The sequence below is a fragment of the Marmota monax genome, unplaced genomic scaffold (genome assembly GCF_021218885.2).
Source record: "Marmota monax isolate L192 unplaced genomic scaffold, Marmota_monax_Labrador192_F-V1.1 WCK01_AAM20220418_F8-fsc00037, whole genome shotgun sequence".
NCBI classification, from domain to species: domain Eukaryota; kingdom Metazoa; phylum Chordata; class Mammalia; order Rodentia; family Sciuridae; genus Marmota; species Marmota monax.
In genome coordinates, this window is record NW_026693245.1 from 8,241,186 (window position 1) to 8,261,355 (window position 20,170).

The window sequence follows — 20,170 nt, forward strand, 5'->3', positions numbered from 1 at the left end:
GAGAATAGAGCTATAGAATTATCCCTTGAAAGTCAGTCCAGGCACAGGGTTTCAGAGCTACCTCTGTCACTGATTGGTTGTGGAAATCCTCTGCTCCTTCATACTCCAGTGTCCTCAACTACAGAAGACAAAGTGGGGTTGTGTCACCCACAGTGCTCTTTCCAGTTCAAAAAGACATAATTCTCTGAGCCTGTGGCCTGTGAAGACAAACTAATTATCTCTCAGCATTTCCCCCAAGGATTCCACACCTAGAAAGCCCTGATAGACCAAGAAGTGGTGGCTTCCATGTTTCTAGTGTCTGCCCTTTGTTGAATCACTTAGGAGACTCTCACTTCACAGGAGCCTGACCTTCACTGAGCTTAAACTCATTGGAAAATCATAGAGGATCTCAATTCTTCGGGTCAGAACAGCAATAAATCTCTCCTTGTGAAAACAGATGAGACTAGAGAGAGAAACTTCTCATTTCCTAGACTTTACACACATATATGCGGCCTCTCTGTTCACAGAGTATCTGTTATGGGCAAGATTATCTTTTTCAAAGAGTATTATGACTTTTAGGCACTAACATGAGGTTGCACTACCTGACTGTTAAGGTCCCTTCCAACTTGAACAACTATCCCTCTCTTGAGAGTCAGCAGAATTCACTGGAGAAGAGCCTGGTTTGTGGAGCCAGATGGTCCAAGCTCAAATTGCAGCTCCAGCACTGTCAAGGCTCATGTTCCTAGGAAGCAGACTCTGAGTTGAGGTTTAGAGTACAGGAGATTTACTAGGGAATACTCAAGGGATTTCGCTGCTATGGAAAGAAAAAGAAAGACATAAGATGGGACAGAGGGAAAAGCTGAGTTGCAATGTGATCTCTTGCAAAGATCCCTCGGGTACTCTGAGGCTGAGATGGATCTTCAGAATTATCCTAAGATGGAATGATGGGGCTGAACGTTTGCACTTCTAGGTGAATCAATTGTTGGATGTGAGCTGCCCTTGAAAATGAGCATAGCCTGGGCTATGCAGCAATCTGCAGCCAAGGCCATTACCAAGGAGAGCTGACAGCTGAGGTCTGTCTTCCAGCCACACTCCCTACAACAGGAGCTCTTCCTTCTAGAAAGGGAAAAAGATACTTAGCCTCTTTATCTAAATTTGACAGAAGAGAAAACTGAGGTACTACTGAGCAGTATCTACTTCACAGAATGTTTGTGATCAAGAAATGAGTTACCCATAAAGTATTTATTAAGTACTAAATGCCTGTCACTGTTGGGCGTGCTAGTTATTATAGGCCTCTTATAAGTTCCTCGAGAACAGGAATGTTTGGGGATTGATTGGTACTGTGGAGTCTTATGGGAGACCAGAAAAGGAGGATATGCCCTTCAGATGCCTGCCTGGCCGTGGCCCAGCCAGGGTGGGCTTGTTGCCCAGAGGCCAAATTACCCAGCAGAAAGGGCTTCACATCAGTTCACACTCATGTCTAATATCAAAAGCAAATAAATAAATCAATCCCCAGGAAAAAATGTAATTTTATCTAAAAATGTCATTTTTAATGCTTCTGGTGGTGATCAGTTCTGATATTTTCTATTTCTTACAATGAAAGTCACGAGAGCCCTGTCTTCTGAAATTAGCCCACAAATTCTCCATAGTCTTCAAGGCACCAAAAAAAAATGTATAATCTTCTGGAAGAATCTCCAGCCCCTCTGTCTGCAGGGCTAGAAAGTATATTTCTCAGGGAGGGACACAGTCCAAGATGGGCCTAGCTGGCAGTGACTCGGCCGGCCGGCATCTGCACTTGGGATGGGCTATTTGCCTAGAAACAAAATTATGAATCATGAAGAAAGTCTAAGGCTAGAGAATATGGGGCCCAAAGAAACAAAAGGAAGGGTATGTTGAGATGACTGCTCTAATCTTCCCTGTCGAAGAGGATGATCACTGGAGAGTCTAAATAGAGATTTCCTTCCGAAAGCTCAGAGCTAATCGCCTGTACTTTCCTTTACTTTCCCTTTTGCCTCCTCTTTTAAAGAAGGCAATGCCTGTCTCTAAGTGACTTTTTCCTAGGGTAGGAGGTTCCAGTCCTGCTCTGGACTAGCCTCCTTACTGCCTGGATCTCAGACTATGTCGTTATTTTAAAAAGTCACCCCCAGCTTTTCTAGTCCACAGCCTATTTTGTCATCAAGGCATTTCAGATGGAAATTTATTTTCAATGGAAACCTCAACTTATTTTCCTTTCTTCTAACCTATAAACCTGGTTTTTCCCTTGCCTTGGCCCAACTACTGTCTTCCCTTCCCCTTACCAAAACTATTCCTCTCTACCCGCTCCTTGATTAGTTGCCAAGGCTGGTTCCAACTCCCTACATATTTCAGTAGAAGCAGAACAGTTGTTTTCAATTACATTCCAAAGCATAGGAGAGAATTTCTGAAAGCGGCTTCCTAGTTTTCAATTGACCGTGGCAATAGCAGCCTCAGAGAAGAAAACTCTTTCCAGGAAGAATGCAAACCTCACTCTGAAAGCAATTTGAGGCTTCTTTTTCCATTGCACCAAATATATATCTTTGGAGGACTTTCCTGTGCTCCTTAGGAGGAATTGCTTGGCAAAGCTCTCTATCTAGAAGCAGGGCCACCAGGGATCAGGATGAAAGGGAAGCAAAATAGACTTCAGGCTTCCAGAACTAGAAGGTAACCCAAGAAAAGCAGAAAAGATTCAGGTATTTCTCTCGTGTAGTGTTGTGTAAAGTGCAAGCCAGAATGGGATCCTCACGGTGTGCAAACTGAGCTCCCCTTCATCGGAACATGGAAAAGGCAGCTTGGAGTAGGAGAAAATAAGAAGGTGGCAGTGTGATAAGGTGAAAAGAGCATGATGGCCCAAGTCAGGAAAGTGGGTGATGAGGCTGTCTCAGTTTCTAATATCACACTTGTGCTGGACCCCTGCTATGTGTCCCCCAACCACCCTTCCCCGTGCTGCCTGCTCTGGGGGGCTGCTCTCTCTGGGCTGAGTCAAGAGCAAGCCAGCCCTCTGACTTCTGACTGGATTCAGTCAATGAAAGCCACTGGCAGGAGATCAGAAGAAAGGATGAGAGTGAGAGAAGAGTGTTGGCTCCCCACCTCCCTGTCCTCTGCTCTCTAGGTTGTCTACCTCTAGCTACTGAAGGCCATGGATACCACCAGGTAGCTCTGGCCATTCAGCCACTCTTTCCAAGTTCCAGGAACCAGTCCTTTCTTTTGTCTTTTTTTGATTCAAGTTCTCTCCCCGCTGTTGTTAGCAGAAGGGGTAGCCTGAAATACTTACTTTTCCTGAACTGTTCACATCTACTCACATCTCTGTAGACTCGGTAAGTAAATGGATCTCAACTACCCAGTTTGGATGTGCCTTCTGTTTCCTGCTACTATATTCATCTTTATGATATTCTTAGGGTAGGGGCTCTGAATGATTCTTGTAGAGGAAGATGATGTGTGAAATCTCCAACTGTTCATTCTTCAACTTGGAAACCAAGAGAAGGAAACCATTTACCTGGTCCACCCCCTTTCAAACATGGAGGAGATCTTGGCAGCCTCTGCAGAGCGGGTAGTAAGGCGGAGAGGTTGACATGATAAGCCCCCTATCAATGCTTCATTCAACTAGTGTTTTAGTCAGCTTTTTCACTGCTGTGGCTAAAGGATCTGACAAGAACAATTTTAGAAGAGGAAAAGTTTATTTGGAGCCTCACAGTTTCAAAAGTCTCAATCTACAGACAGCAGGCTCCATTCTTTGGGGATTGAGATGAGGGAGAACATCATGGCAAAAGAGTGTGACAGTGGAGAAGCAGCTCACATGATGATCAGGAAGGAGAGAGAGAGTGAGAGAGAGAGAGAGAGAGAGAGAGAGAGAGAGAGAGAGATATCTCCACTTGCCAAATAAAAAATATATACCCAAAGCCATGCCCCCAATGCCCATCTCCCCATACCCTTTAGTTACCACCCAGTTAATCCCATCAGGGGATTAATTCACTGATTCAGTTAAGACTCCCACAACCCAATCATCTCTCCTCTGAGCCTTCTTACATTGTCTCATATATGAGACAATGGGGGACACCTCACATTCAAACTATAACAACTGCTGCAGCTCTATTTTATCTACTTAACAAAATTATAGGTAGATACTCCAAAATTTTAGAGAATGAAGAAGATTACTGAAGAGTGTACTGAGCAGTAGAATCCATATGTGGACTTTAAATAAACATAATCTCGATGTTACTTTATTATCCTAGGAAGAACTGAAGCAAACACTCTGTACAACAGGACATTCTAATGTGCTGACCCACCATGCTCTTCTTTAGAATGACACCATCTTAGAGTTCTGACAAGGTGGGGATAAGGCCATCATACATTTCACAAAGTAATTCCATTCTACTTCTGGTCACAGTAATTGGACTCAAGTCGACAACTGGCCCAGAAAGAATGAATCTGTAGTTGAAGCTGAGAAAATGACTTGCTTTCTCTGAAGAATTTGCACTAAGTAACCCATAATTGTAGTTGGATGATGTTATGTCCTGGAGGGACAGAGTCATGAAGCATGGGACAGAAGAGATGCTCAGGCTACCTAGAGGCTTCAAGCTAGGAGGAAACTGAAACTAAGAACTTTGTGGCAGAAAAGTCTGCCACAGAGAGTGCCTCTCTTATTTTACCCACATAGTCTCTTGTCTCAGTTTCTAATATCACTCAGGTCCCACCGTGCTGGTTATCTTTAATGCTATTGGGTTCCATTGTCCTTTCCTTGTGCCAGACTGAGAATTGAATAAATGAATCAGTGGGGGAAAAGGACAAGTTTTTCTTGAGGAAAATTTTGAGTATGTATATAGATATGCCCACTCTAGGAGATGGAACCTAGGTCCCCTGAAGGCCCTTGAATGTGGGCTGGACTTAGTGACTTGCTTCTAATAAGAGAAAATGGAAAAGAAAGAATAGCAAGTTTATAGCAGAAAAACCACTTTAACCAACTGATCAAGGTTAACATCACCATTGACAAGTCAGGTGGATGCCATTTACTGTCTGATATAATGTGGTAAGGATACTCGCCTCTGTGGTATCTCCTCCCAAAATCCGTAACTCCAGTCTAATAAAGAGAAAACAAAATAGCCAACCAATACTATTTAAAATATACAAAGACTGTAAGAAATCATCACAAATTAGAGCAGACTAAGAAATGGCAACAAAAATAAAGTGGTAGCCTGAATTAGATTCTGGAACAGAAAAAGGACAGTGGTGGAAAAATTGAAGAAATTCACATAGACTATGCAGTTTAAATAGTATTATATCAGTGACAGTTTGTTAGTTTTCATAAATGTGCTGTGATTATATAAAATGTCAACTCAAAGGAAGCTGGATAAGTGTACATAAGGACTCTATACTACCTTTGCAACTTCTTTGTAAGACTAAAATTATTTTTAGAAAAAAAGACAGCTTAGGGGGCTGGGGTTGTGGCTCAGCGGTAGAGTGTTCACCTAGCACAGGTGAGGCCCTGGGTTCGACCCTCAGCACCACATAAAAATAAATAAATTAATTAAAGATATTGTGTCCAACTACAGCTAAAAAATGAAATATATAAAAAAAGACAACTTAGGAGCTCACTGAATCTCCAGAAGCACTGAAGAATCAGTTTTGAACAAAGCCAGGAACTGTTGCTAAGTTTATTCTGCAGAACTGGTCCAACAGAGATTCCATGGCTTCTACTGGGCACTGATGTTGTGTAGGCTTCCCCACCACCAGCTTGCAGCATTCTCTATCATTGCTGCCCCTGGAAACTGGATGTAGCTTCTGCTATTGCCACTTGTCACCAAACTTGGCTACAGATTTGCACATTAGCTTCAGGGAGGTTGGGATGTGAGTGCCTGACATTTCAGTTTCTATCCCTGAATGTGGGCTCTGACTCATACAGAAGAGATTTCCCAGACATTGAGGAGGTGGTTCTGATATTTAGAGGCCAAAAAGGAAAAATTTCCATTCTGGTGAATGAGGCCGAATCTAACTGGGGTAGTCAGACAAAGGCTCCTTAAGGAAGGAGACTATAGATAGATTTGTTTTGTGAAAACAAATTTGAAATAAAAAAGGCAACAGCCTTTGGCACACAACCCTTCAGAAGAGGTAAGATTCTGAGAAACAGAAATGCATCATTCTCATGTAAACATTATGTTGAACAAGCAAGACATGGAGTGTAAACAGAAAATTACTTTTTTCTCCTGCTGTCCCTTTCAGTCAGGGGTAGGGCCACGCTTTCCGTTTTCCATCAAGGGCAGGGGAAATCCTTACGAACTTTCTGGTCACTCTTGGGTAATATTGTTCTAGGATTACTTTAAGTAATAATAATTTCAGGTTAGCCTTAAAATGTCCAGCCTCATGTTGTTCTCAAAATTTCGAACTTGTTTTTGATTTGATGCATCTCCCCCTCATAGAGTTTGGGCCTGAAGTTGTGGAAGGGAAAGATCTCTGTTTCCTTGTGTTTGTCCTTTCTCCTCTGGCTAATGATGGCTTCAGCTCCCTCAGGACTTAAGCATAAGAGAACAGGTTGGGTGTTGAGGGTCACAGCTGAGTCGGGATGACGCATGGCATTTTTGCCAGAAGTAGTGGTTGAGAGGTGACGCCAGCGAGCCATTAAGATGATGACTTTTGAGTTCTCGCGGAGTTCCCGTTGAGTTCCGGTTGAGCTCTCGCAGGGATTCCTGAAGAGTTCGCGTTGGTTGGTGAAGTTCCGGTGGAGGGAGTTCTGGTTGGTGTGTGGTGTGTTCCTGGAGGAGCCGGGTGGGTGGCGTTCGGGAGAGTTCCCGGGGAGTGTGCTGGTGGAGTTCAGAAATAAAGTTTGTTCCTGCTTGAGTGGCTCGTGATTTGTGCCCAGCCAGACTGCGACAACTGGGGAGCAAATACGTTTCAACTTCAACACCACTGCCACAGGTTTAGAATGTGTGATCTCTGTTTTTGCTGATATTTAAGGATGACTTTCTTATAAGCTCTAACACGGTTCTTTGGGGATTTTGGAGACCTCTCATCCACAAATCAAGGCAAATATAACCCTTGTCTGGCTGGTCACTTCCTTTGTGCTCATCCCCTAGAAATCTGGCAGTCCACTAGTTCCTCTCTACTTAGGTCCTAGGGTCTCTATGATCCCCTAGACCACCTCTTGGATGAGACCTAAATGACCCCTATCAGATTGCTCTCTGGATCCACAGGACACACTCATGTGTTCACTCACTAGCCTGACAGACCCTAGAAGAACTGGCCTCCTGTCCATTTTACACCATTGAAACAAGCAGTAGATCTCTCTCTCACACCCTTCAGATGATTCTATTTTCCTGAGATGCAAGGGGCATGCATTAAGCTTTCTACAATGGCCACTTGAAGCTTTCATACTTAAGCTTAAGTTAAAGTTCTTGCATTCTCATCCCTTACCTTGAAGGTAGAGGTGGAATAGTACTAATGGCAGAAACTAATGGCCTTCTCTAAATTTTTTCTTGATCAATTTCCAAATCCTAATTTTTTTCTACCCAATATGTGAATGAGGTGTTTAAGAGTTATCAGCTTGTTTTCCTATCACTTCCTTTGAAAATAGTCTATCATGAAAAAGTTCTTGACTTTGAACTGTGATGTCAATTTTCTTTGTCTTTGCTCATTTCACTTCCTGTGATGTTTGGATATTCCATAGTCAAGGAAAACACACAAACTTGTGTAGTCCCTCCTGGCCCTTCCAACTTGCTAAAACAACCTAACTTTCAAATCTAATGTAGTGTGTGCTGGGATAGGGGAGCAGCAGACACAGCCACCTGGTGTAGAACATTACACAGTGAACTCCCTCAGTATAGTCCTGGTAGATACTTCTGCCCCAGAGACCTATTGAAAATCCAGTGACCCTACCAAGCATGATCTGTGCACTAAACCAAGACAAAATATCTCAGCTCCTCTTCATAAACTCCACAATTTTAGAGTCCAAGTCCATTCTATTTCTGTTCCACAATAAAACCAACCTTCCTAAATAAAAAGTCTTTGATATCTGTCCAGCACACATTCTTTGCTTGAGCTCATGCCCCTGAAATTAGAGACTTGAATATCAAGATTATCAACAAGGAAAATTTCTAAAAAACACTAGCAAACCAAATCCAGCAATATATAAAAAGTATAATACACCATGACCAAGAGACAAAAAACACCTGGCCATTTTATTAGATCCAAAAACTCATCATTGCTTCATTCAAAACAGAACACTCAACAAACTTGGAATGAAAGAGAATTTCCTGAAACTGATAAGGGGTATCTAAGGAAAACCTACAGCTACAAAGAGTGAAAGTCTTGTCTCTTAAGATAAAAATGACGGAAGGAAGTGTACTCTCACTAGTTCTATTCAACATTTTACTGAAGGTTCTAATGGGTAATTAGGCAAGAAAGTATGTTGTTATATTGTGCATGCATATGAGAAGGTAAGAAGTCACTATTATGTAGAACTACAATGCACCATTATATATGATATAATGTGTGTATATATACATGTGTGTGTGTATATATACATGTGTGTGTGTGTATATATATATATATATATATATATATATACACACATACATACACACATTCTATATAATGAAAAGAGAAAATGAAATAAAAGGCTGGAAAGTAAGAAGTAAAAGTATGTTTATTTGCAGAGGACATGACTTGATATATAGAAAATCCTAACCAATCCACTATAAAACAAAAGTAAAGAAGGTTTGAGGTTACAAGATGTATAAGCAAAAATCAGTTCTATTTCTGTACTAACCAAAAATTAATTGAAGAAAACAACAGATTTACAATAGCATCAAAAAAGAATAAAATACTTAGAGAAGTGCTAGACTTGTACATTGAAAATGACAAAAACGTTGTTGAAAGAAATGAAAGATCTAAATATACAGAAAGGCATTCCATGCTCATGGACCAGAAGACTCAATATTGTTAAAATTTATCTACAGATTCAATGCAATTCCTACCAAAGTTTCAGCTACCTTCTTTTCAGAAATTGACAAGCTGTCTAAAGTTCATGTGGAAATTAAAGGAAACCAGAATAGCCAAAACATCTTGAACAAAGCTAAACAATGAGCTCTCCTTCATTTCAAACTTACAGTAATGAAACAGGATGGTCCTGGCATAAGAGCAGACATTTGGGTGAATGGATTAGAATTGAGAGTGCAGGGGGAAAAAAAATTCACATTTCTGAGTTAATTTTTTAAAAATATTTTTTTTAGTGTAAATGGACACAATGCCTTTATTTTTTATTTGTTTGGGTTTTTTAATATGGTGTCAGCGATTGAATGCAGTACCTCACACATGCTAGGCAAGTGTTCTACCATTGAGCCACAACCCAGGCCCCTGAGTTCATTTTTGACAGTTACAAAACAATTAGATGGTAGAAACTATTTTCCTCAACAAATGGCACCAGAATAACTACATATCCACCTGCAACAGAATGAAGTTGTACTTCCACCTCACACCGCATATGAAAATTAACTTGAAATGTATCACATATTTAATTGAAAGAGATAAAAATAAGAAAATGCTTTAAAGAAACATGAACATAAATTTTCATGATTTTAGATTAGATAAAATAACAAAAGTGCATGCAAGAAAAGGAAATAACAGGTAAATTGGACATCATCAAAATTTGAAACTTCTGTGCTTTCAAGAATAGCAAGAAAGTGAAAAGACACAAATAGTGGAAGAAAAAATTTGTATATCACATGTCTGATAAGAGTTAGTATCTAGAACATATAGATGTCTCCTACAACCCCAAAATAGAAAAAGAAATGGTCCAACTTTTTTAAACTATCAAAGGATCTGAACAGTTTCCAAAGATATGCAAATAGCCCGTAAATACATGAGGACACATCATCACCATTAGTCACCAGGAAAATGCAAATCAAAACCACATTCAGATACCACTTCACACCCACTGGAATGGAGAAAATAGAAAAGACAAACAACAGCAAGTATTGGCAGGGATGTGAAGAAATTGAAACCCCTGTAAACTTCTGGTGAGAATGCAAAATGTGGCAGCCATTTGGAAATCAGCCTGGCAGTTGCTTAGGTGATCAAACAGAGAGAGTTACCATATGAATCAGCAATTCCATTCTTAGGCATATATCTAAAAGAAATCAATATGTACATAAATGTTCACAGCAGAATTATTCACAATAGACCAAAAAAGGAAGGGAGATCAAATTTCCATTAACTGATGAATAGATAAATAAAATGTGGCATATCCATATAAGACATTATTTGGCCATAAAAGAAATATTCATGCTACAACCTGGGTAAACCTTGAAAATATTATGCTGAGTGAAAGAATCCAGTTGTAAGTGATCATAAGTTGTATGATACTATGCATATGAAATATCCAGAATAGGCACATCCATCAAGGTAGAAAGTTAGATTAGTAGTTGCTTAAGGCTCTGAGGTCTAGGGTAAACAGAAAGTGACTATTAAGGTGTAGTGTTATTTTAGGAGTGATAGAAATGTTCTATAATTTATTGTGGCAATGGTTTCACAACTCAATGAATATACTAAAAACTGTATTTTAACTGGGTAAATTTCATGGTATATAAATATCTCAGTAAAGCTGATATTAAAAAAAAATGCTGACATAGCCTTTGCTTTGTAGAGACATGTGCCACACTGAAATAAAATGCAGAGAAGACTTTCTAGAATACTACAAAATGCAGCAAATCTTGGTCCTGCTAAAAGTTATGGTAAAAGGGTTGCTCTTTCAGGGACCTGACATGACCAACAGAGAAACTACAGTGAACAGAAAAGAAATGTTCAACCAGAAGGGGTACTGTGGAAGCCAGGTTCCTCAGAGTGACTCCAGAAGACAGCCTTGGGTCAGAGCCTCCCAGGAGCACTAGCCTGCCTCGCTTCAACTGCAGACAGAGGGCAGTGCCTCAGCAGATTTGAGCTGCAGGAGATAAAGAGGCCTATGGGGTGGGGACCTTAAAGGCAAGTGATGCTAAGGGACATACAAGAGCCAGGAGGCAATGGACTCCTGACCACAGGGCCTTTAGGCCCTGGGCACATAACACAGGGAAAATATGAGCTATTGCCTTAGTCCATATATCCTCAAAAGCAAAGAGTAAGGGACAATAAATAGGTTAAGAAGAGTCCACATGCTGGTGTAGCATGCTCAAAAACCTTCAGGTCTTTCTGAGACCTTCATAGACGGCATTTTAGAACTGTTTACATGAGATGAATGAGGAAGCATTTATCCTATCCATAGGATCCACCTGCTATTCCATGGGGGATGAACTCTCCCTCCTCAAGCATTGTGCAAGCACAAGTTCTCGAAGGCAGGCTCTGGAGACAGAGGAGCCCCGGGATGTCACTTGGGTGGCATGCTACACACTCAGTTTTAGCTGCAAACATGCTTGGTAATGGTAGTCAAGCTATAGCTAGAATAAGAAGCAAAGTTGAAGTTGAAACAATGCTTAAAATGTGTCTGATGTAACTATCAACTGAATTCTGTCAGGACTCAACTGGCTACATCTTTTATGGAGTCCAGTGAAAAGGAAAATGTAGGGCCTGTTGTTCAAAAATTGTTGGACTTTCAAGATGGTGACACCAAATCCAAGGAACTTCTGAGAACAGGTCCTTTGTGACACAGGTAGCATGCCCGCAAAGTTGGTCTCATTTGGACACTTAAGTAGCCAACTTACCCATCCCCATATCTTTCCTAATACAACACACACACACACACACACACACACACACACACGAGCACATACCAGGGCTCCAGACCACATCTTCTCAAGAAGTACCAGCACCGAGGAGCATGAGTTCTGCTCTTCTCCAATCTCTGCCTCTGCTCTAACAAAAACACCCACAAACGCAACCTCCAGAGCCCCCCACCCCCCTCCCCCTTGCCCTCCCCCTCCTCGAACTTGTGGGTGCCAGAGATTTCCCTGACCAAGGTCAAATTGAGGCAAAAGACAAAAATTGGGCATATAGGGTTCTTTTTTTCCCCTCCATAAGTTTTTTATTCTAAGACCTGCCTTCACTTTGAAAATGAAATTATGGTGATGGTTGGTAGTCTTTTTTATTTTGTTAAGGATATTTTAAAAATTTTTGGAGTGGTAGTCTTTTGTCAACTCTACAATTAAAAAGAAGCCAGGCATGGTGGTAAGAATTGCAAATTTGAGGACATCCTAAGCAACTTAGTGAACTCCTGTCTCAAAAAAAAACAACAAAACAAAACAACAAATAAACTAAAAAGTTAATCCATGAATGCCTGAGAATTTGCTGGGTTGGGAGGAGAGAAATACAAGCAGGTTAAGTTTCCAAGTCCAGAGCCTGACATATATGCATTAAATCCCTGCCAGATGAAGGGAATGGTGCAGGGCCTTGTACCAGTGGCTCATCATTCTCCTTGAGATAGAGAACTGTCAATCCCTCTAAGCTTCAGTCTGCTGCTTGAAAGTGTTCCTGGAGTTCTTCCCTTCATCCTGTTTCTTACCAAGGACCAAGGAAAAGGCCATCCATGCCAGGTATTTTGAGCATCTGGGAATTTTTCCTTCTTTAAAACACCTCATCTATTCCTAAATCACCCACTGGAAACTCCACTTTGTAATAGTTGGTATAGTGCCTGATGCACTGAGAATGCTTTAAAAATGTTATCATCTCATGAACATCAGGTGATTATATCACAAAACCTCAAGGTGTGGGTGCCAATATAATTATTATCCTCATTTTGGCTGAGGAGAAGAAACCCCAAGGAAATTAAGTAATAATTTGGAATCATGTTGCTAGGAAGTGGAGAGCCAGGATCCCAAACAGACTCAGAATCCATTATTTAACCACTCTGGCCTGTCACCAGTGGCAGACACCAAGGGACAGGTAGTACAAGGTTAGGTGGAGAAAAGTACAGGTTGGGAGACATGCCACAGTGGGCCAGCGTGCACCCTAATTCTTATTGCACCATTGAAAGGGCAGCATACACCTCTGAGCACTTTGGGTGCAATCACAAAACCCTTTTCTAAGTTCTGTTTCTTTTTGTTTTGTTTCTACTATACACTCATCTTCCTGGCATGCCCCATGTGATTCTTGAAAAATCACCAAAAAGCTTCTTACAACACAGCATCTTGCGGTTCAGCGCAGGGGGAGAATCTAGTAGTGTCTCAAGTGCATTTCGTGCCTAATAAATGTTTGTGGATCTCTTGGAAAAGGTGGCCTCTTCCAGGACTCCATTAAACAGCCAATGGTGCTCTAAAGAAAGCATCCAAACCAAAGGACCCATCAGTCAGCGTGCCAAACAGTGGGATCTGTGCCCACTTTCATCTCTCATGCCTGTCCGTATACAGGGCTGGACCTCATTGTTAATTACAATGCCTTTGAAAGATGAAGAAGATGAATAGCCCACTTCCATCCCCAAATTCAGGGATTGTTACCCGATATGTATTATCACTTCCCATTCCTTCCAATGTGTCTATTTCAGCCCCAGAAATCTAAAGAACCAGAGGGTAGGATGTGTCACCCCCATCCCACCTAATTAATGCAAGAATGTGAGGAAATTCATCCAGGTGTTCAAGGAGGAACCTTAAAAGAATTTGCCAAAACCCCCAATATTAAAAATATTAAAATTTTGGAGGTTGGAAAAAAAATAAGAAATCCTCCACTCCAAGCCCACCTCAAACAAAAGTCTCCTAAGCAAAATTAGTCACTCTTCTGATTCTAACTTCTAGTATGCACATATTAATTTACCAGTCATTTGTTAAGCATCAGTGGATTCATTATGACAAAGAATTGAAACTATTCAGTCATAGTTTTGCATATGGGAGAAACCATCTCAGACTGATTTTCAGTTTCCAAACTTGAATTTTTAATACTGCACAAGGCTATGCCAAAACTTTTCATTTTATGCTTTCTTTGAGCCAACACCAAATGGTAGACATTGTTTCCTTTTAATTGAACCCATCTGCAAACCCGTAGAATATTCCAGAGTCTCTGGAAAAAAACTTTCCAAACTCTCTATTAATTGCTTGATTAATCACTGAAGTTTGACATCTGGATCTCACACTGTTACTTGCTCTAGCAAACACTCAGAAACAAGAATGTGAATGACTGTCGTAAAGTGTTTGTGTATGTCTCCTTCCAACATGAGCAACAATGTTATTTGTCTGGAGTTGCAAAAAATCAACGGGAAAAAAGAGGTGAAGAAATCAGACATTTTTGTTTGGCCAGCCTTATACTCCTAGTTCCAAATATCTTATGACTGAAGCAAGAAAGAAAACAACATGCTCACAGAGCCAAGGATGACTGGCTCTTCCACAAAGATAAGCATTCTCCTAATCCAGTCAAGAGGGAGCACAACCCATGTACTGAATGCTAAGATGCTCTTAGGCCTTCCCATAGTGTGTGCAGAAGCCAGCACGCAGCCATTCTGTGCCCTCGGTGGGCCTGGATTAGAACAGGCTCAAGAACAATTCTGAGTTGCACACAGATAAAGTAATCTTGATTTAATACTCTATTTCTTCCTCTTTTCTGAAAAACAAAAAATACTGGGGATACTGAACTTATAATTCAGAAGTTCAAACACACAGGAGAGGAACACTTTTGGAAGAAGAGTAGAGAAGTTTTCTTCAGCATCAGATGTCCATGGCCAGGGACGTGGATCTAAGATGTTGGGGGCTGTCTCTAGGCTCAAACATGCTATGTCTATTCTCTATATTGTGAAATCTGTTTTCACAACAGAAGTTAAAACTGGGTTGGGAAGGAAATACTACTTAGAGAAGCAGAAAAGAAAGATGGTGAAAGAAAGAACTTTCTGTATGAAACAGATCAGAGGCATCAGACCTTCTGGGGACAATTTGACCTCATCCTTTGGAAACATCCTATCTCAATTTTTTTTTCCTCCTGATATGTTCCAGACCAGTTAACATAGGCAAAATCTTTTCCTTGGACAAAGGATATATAGAAATGAATCTGCTGTCAGGTTTTTGCTTGGTTTTTAAGACATCCTCTTTAAAAAAATGTTCATGTGTACCATTAGCCAGAATTTAAAACCTACTGTGGAATTTTTACACTTTATTGTTTTTAAAACAAAATTTTTGCCTAGAGTCTATAATGAGCTTATTAAACCTTCCCTGGGTATGCAACAAACTCTTTAGTATGACTTAAGCCAGCATCTCTTGTCTTGGCATCCTTGACCCTTGGGGCCAGATCATTCTTTGCTGTTTTGTGCATTGTTGGATATTTAGAGCCACTACCCAGTAGATGCAAGAAATTCCCTTTCCCAGCAGTTTTGGAAATCAAAATTGTCCCCAGCCATTGCCAAATGACCCTTGGGAGCATATCTTCACTCACACTCACCCCCATCAAAGCCCACTCCACTCCCAGCCCCACACTTGGAATACCAGCCTCTGGCTTTAAGAAAATTATTAAATGAAAAGGAAATATTAGAATCCAATTTGAAAGATCAAAGTTTTTGTTTCTGAGGTATTTTAGTACCCAATGAGTATTTTAATAGACATAATTCACTGCCAATCTAATTGTGATCCCTTCATCCTTCTCTAATTACACCATGGACTGAGCTAGTGATCCACTGATCTCAGATGTGGTGGACTCTTCTCTCAAGCCCAGCAGAGATGATCAGTCATGAGAATCTCACTTCCTTTTGCTGGTATTTGGACGATTGGTGGAGAGTTGGAAATCATGTTGCTGAATTCTAGGCAATGAGCCACAAAAAGAATAATAAATGATTAGGGAGGAATTCTCCTTATAAGATTAAAATAATAATACAAGTAAAATAGGAGTCTCTCTAAAAGATGGTGAAATGAGATGGACATTATTATCCCAAGTACATGTATGAAGACACGAATGGTGTGACTCTGTGTACAATCAGAGTCATGAAAAATTGTGCTCTATATGTGTACTATGAATTGAAATGCATTCTGCTGTCATGTATAACAAATTAGAATAAATAAATAAATTTAAAGAAAAACAAGAGTCTCTAAGAAAACAGTCATTTTGTCCTTTCTCTCATCCACTGTGATTTGTCTTGAATGTGACTGTATTGCTGGAGTTTTGGCAGCCATCTGACAAGCACAAACAATTGGACAAAAAAGTGAGATGCTAAGGAAGGAAGATTCGAGGAAGGTAGGGCAGAGGGAACAAAAGAGCTTCGGTCCTTGATAACACCCTTGAATTGCTGAGCCAGCCTTGGACCACACACCTCCAGAACGCTAATTGAGATATTGGCATATTATGGTCTACAGGGAAAATTCAAGAACTAAGGATTATTTTTACATTTTTCAAAGGCTGATTAAAAAAAAAGGTGAATGAAAAACAGAGACTGATTGGGGCTCACAAAACCAAAATGTTTATTAAGTTACTCTTTACAGAAAAAAAAATTTGCCAATCCCCAACATAAACCACTTATACTGAAGGTCTTGTGATTGGAAATCCAAAGCAAGTACTCATACAAGTACTAATATCTTCATTTTACAATTACAGAAACTAATATTTGGTCAGTGAGATTAGAGAATTCTAATACAAATTTGTCATTATTTCCATTCATTAAAAAGTAAAGCCAAATTGAAGGTCCACAAAAGCACTTAACAAACTTTTTTCTCTTAGAGCTTCCAATAGTATTTCTACTACTGTTAGGCTTGATTTCACAAGTCAGAAAAGATAAAATCTTTGGTGAAATATAAAGCATGCAGTGAATATCTTCAAAGGAGGATCCACTATCTGGATCATTACCGCATTTTCTGCAATAGGAAAACAAACCTAGGGACCCCATGGAGAAGGCACTGCAGAAAAACACCACATAAACAGACTCACTGGGGTGATAAATTGCCTCTCCTACTGCTGAGATGGTTCTTGCACTTCCTGCTGACTCACTCAGAGCGAATCCTCAATGAAAAATATTCAAAGCTTTAACTCCATGTCCCATTAAGACTGCTGCTTTTCAGTGGGGCCAATACATTCAGTCGCACCTTGATAAAGGGTTTAAATATTGACAAAAGCTTATGAATACTGGGTGAATCATGTCCAGCAGAGGACATACAAAACCTGCCGTGGAAAGCCTATGAGTGCTGTTCAGAAGTTCCAATAAACACCCACTAACCATAAGGTCATGACAGTGAGTGGCTAGCAAGGTCAGGTTGGTTTTCTTCCTTCTTCCTTCCTTCCTTCCTCCCTCCCTTCCTCTTTCTTTCTTTCTTTCTTTTGTGCCTATCCTAGTACCTGTTACATGTAGGTGGTCAATAAGAAACACAGCCCCCAATCTAGACCCAATACTGGTTGTGCTTCAGCGTTGGGTTGGTTTGTCGGCAGAGCTTGATCATGTCGGGATCCAGGTTCATCCACGTCTCCCAAGGAGCACATCTTTCTGTTGGTTCAGCCACTGGAGAGGCCATCTGTTCACATGGAGGAGCCCTGAAAAGACTGGCTGGGGGACTGCTGGAGCTTTTCATGAGGGGTGTCACTGTGACGGTAGGAACTGTTATACTCCTTTCTGGCCTACAACTTGGGGTTGTGGGTTCTAGGTTGGCCTGGGGCTCCATAAGAGGTTTTGCCTTTTCTTTCCTCTGGCCCAGCAGCCAGACACACAAGGCCACCACAGTCACCATTAGCAGAAGGAATACTGCAGCCAAGGGTATAATGACGATCAGCGGGTAACTGCTTTCTCTGAGCTGAGTGGGTGCCCCAGAGCTGGCTTTGGTAGCAGCTAGTGGCCAAATGCTAGTGGTAGGAGAGACCTTGTCATCCAAACTTGGCTCTTCACCACTGAAGGGTCCCCAGGGATCTGCTCTGTTCCATCTAGTCTGGGTCAGCTTCCCCAGAGTTTCCATCTGTGTCAGTGCCACGGGTCCTGAAGAAACCACAGGCTTTTTCTGCAAGAGAACTGAGGTCACGAGGTTATCACCAGTGACTAGTAAAGGAACATCTGATGTAAGAGTCTGCAAAAGCCAGGGGTCAAGTGGCTTGATGGTGAAGGGGAGGTGACCGATTGCTGGCTGCACATGATCTGCCCTGAGTAAGAAAGTGAAGGAATCATTCAGTATATCAGTGCCTGATAGATTGGCATGTGGATTGAGCATCAATAGCCCTTGGTCAATGTCCCTCTGAGTGAATAGAGTTGCATCTTCCATTATGGTGCTGTGAATCACTCTTCGTATAAGTCTTGCGTGGACAGGGGGTTCTGTCACTTCAAATTTGGGATCACTGTTAGTCATGTTAGCAAGCTCAGTAGCATCAAGGTCCTTTCTTCTCAGCTGATGAGTCACCCTGTTGGCAATTTTCAGATTTGATGTAACCCTCAATAACGGCTGCACTCTGATACCCAGGGTTTGTCCTGTCAGGTTGCATTCTGATGTAAACAGTGAAAACCGTAACTGGTCCTCTGAGGCCGTGAGGTTTGTCATGTGGTAGGAGAGTCTTCCTGAATCCAAATCCTCCTGTCCAAAGCCGGTGACCACCTGGTTTCCAATCAGCAGGTGCCCATGTTGGAGAGGCCATGTTATTCGGTAAATGATCTGGGGACTCCTTCCATTTGTCACTGCTGACAGGTGAGCATTGGTGATGGGGACAGTTGTCTGGCCTTGTGGGACAAGAAGGTCTGTGAGGTTCATGAGGGTGATGGAAATGGGAATGACGTCCAGGTGGAAGAGTTTGTAGAGAGGGCGGTGTTCACCATCAGTCACACTGAAGTAAAACACTCCAGAGGATAGGCTTCCATCTTGTGTAAACCACACCTGAGAGTTATCGATGTCAGCTTGGGTGAATTGATGAACAGGTGTGTCTGGAGGGTAAGTCATTGCCAAAAAGCCATTATTGGGGTTACGGATGATCGTATATCTGATCTCATCTGGAGGGCTGTCTAGATCTTCCACTTTTAGGACTTCAGGTCCCACAACCAACCTACTGCCTTGCAGAACTTTCAACCGAAGTCCTTTTGTCTTTAATTCAGGTGCCTGGTCATTCACAGGAGTGATGGTGATGTTAAACATCTCCTCAATAAAGTCAGCCTCCGGCTTGGTGACAGACTTATGCTTTTCATTTGACCAAACAGCAAAGGTGAAACTATCAGCCAGTGTTTCAGAGTCATCGTGAAGGTATGTGATTCTAAGTTTATTAATTAGAGACTGGGAGAAATTAGGTTTTCCTTTGGTAAGGTTTCTTTCTCCAACCATAATGGTTCCATGATAAGGAAGAGATATAATCTGGAACCAAATTTCATAGGAAGAACGCTGAGATTCAGGTAGTTTAAATAAGAGGTTGGAAGCATCTAACTTAGACTGGTCAATTAGAACTTTGTCTCCCTCTTTTACAGCAGCTCCTGTTAAAACATAAAGAACAAAGTGATATCTCATTAGAACATTCAGATGATGGCTGTAAATCACTTTCTCCTACTAGATTATTCTAAACACTTTGTTGTTTCTGTACCTAAATTAACATTTCTACCCAAAGCATGTGAAAAAAAATGAATTTTAAATACAAACCCACAGGTACACAATTAGGAAAACATTTCAGGCAAGTAAGCCCTAAAACTTTAGATTCACTTACTAAATGGTAATTTCCTAACTTATCTACTACTGGACTTTCTCTTGCTATGGAAATAAATGCAGCTTTCAATACCTCTTTCCTTTCAAAAATTTACTTAAATTGTCATTTTCATTTCCTATCAACAGTCTTCAGTCACGGGCATTGTGAAGTCCCCTTTCAGAGGTATAAATAAAATTCTTTAAAGCCAAGTTGCCATCCTTTCCCCAATACAGCCATTAAAGTTATGAGAGGAAATAGAAGAGGCTCAGAGAAAGAGGACATATAACAAAATAACAGATTGTTATAACTGTATTAGTTTTATTTCAAAGGTTGGCATCATAGCATTGACAAAAGTGAAAGATTTCTTTCCAAATTGTTCCTATTTTCATATAGGTAAGGTACTGACCATATCCTGTAGCATTACCTGTGTTTGCGAGCAGGCAACTCTGCCGACCAGGCTCATGAATTTCATATGAAATGCTAATGCGGAACTCCCTGGGGCCTAGAGCTGCTGCTGGTGGGGAGGATGCTATGAATGTGAAAGAGTCTTCTGCAGTCCAGCCTGTGTTCACACGATCCACATGCTGGTATAATATCAGCCCTTCACTGACCTAGACAAACAGTAAGAAAAATTATCCCCTAGCTTCCAGGATGATGCAAGGATTAA

General features: G+C 41.0%; 1 protein-coding gene across 3 annotated transcripts in view; it reads right to left on the reverse strand.

Moving 5' to 3' along the window:
* Window positions 1–16,310: 16,310 nt before the first annotated feature.
* The window catches only part of LOC124100681 (chondroitin sulfate proteoglycan 4-like), a 68,566-nt gene continuing 64,706 nt past the window's right edge, over window positions 16,311–20,170 (reverse strand). For 2 of the 3 annotated variants that reach the window (XM_046456264.2, XM_046456262.2), the window contains exons 9-10: window positions 19,928–20,114; window positions 16,311–19,297 (exon numbers count right to left, since the gene is read on the reverse strand). In XM_046456264.2, the coding sequence (XP_046312220.1) occupies window positions 17,244–19,297; window positions 19,928–20,114 (2,241 nt within the window). In that variant the 3' untranslated portion in view covers window positions 16,311–17,243. The remainder of the gene's footprint in view (window positions 19,298–19,927; window positions 20,115–20,170) is intronic. The other variant, XM_046456266.2, reaches the window with a different exon arrangement.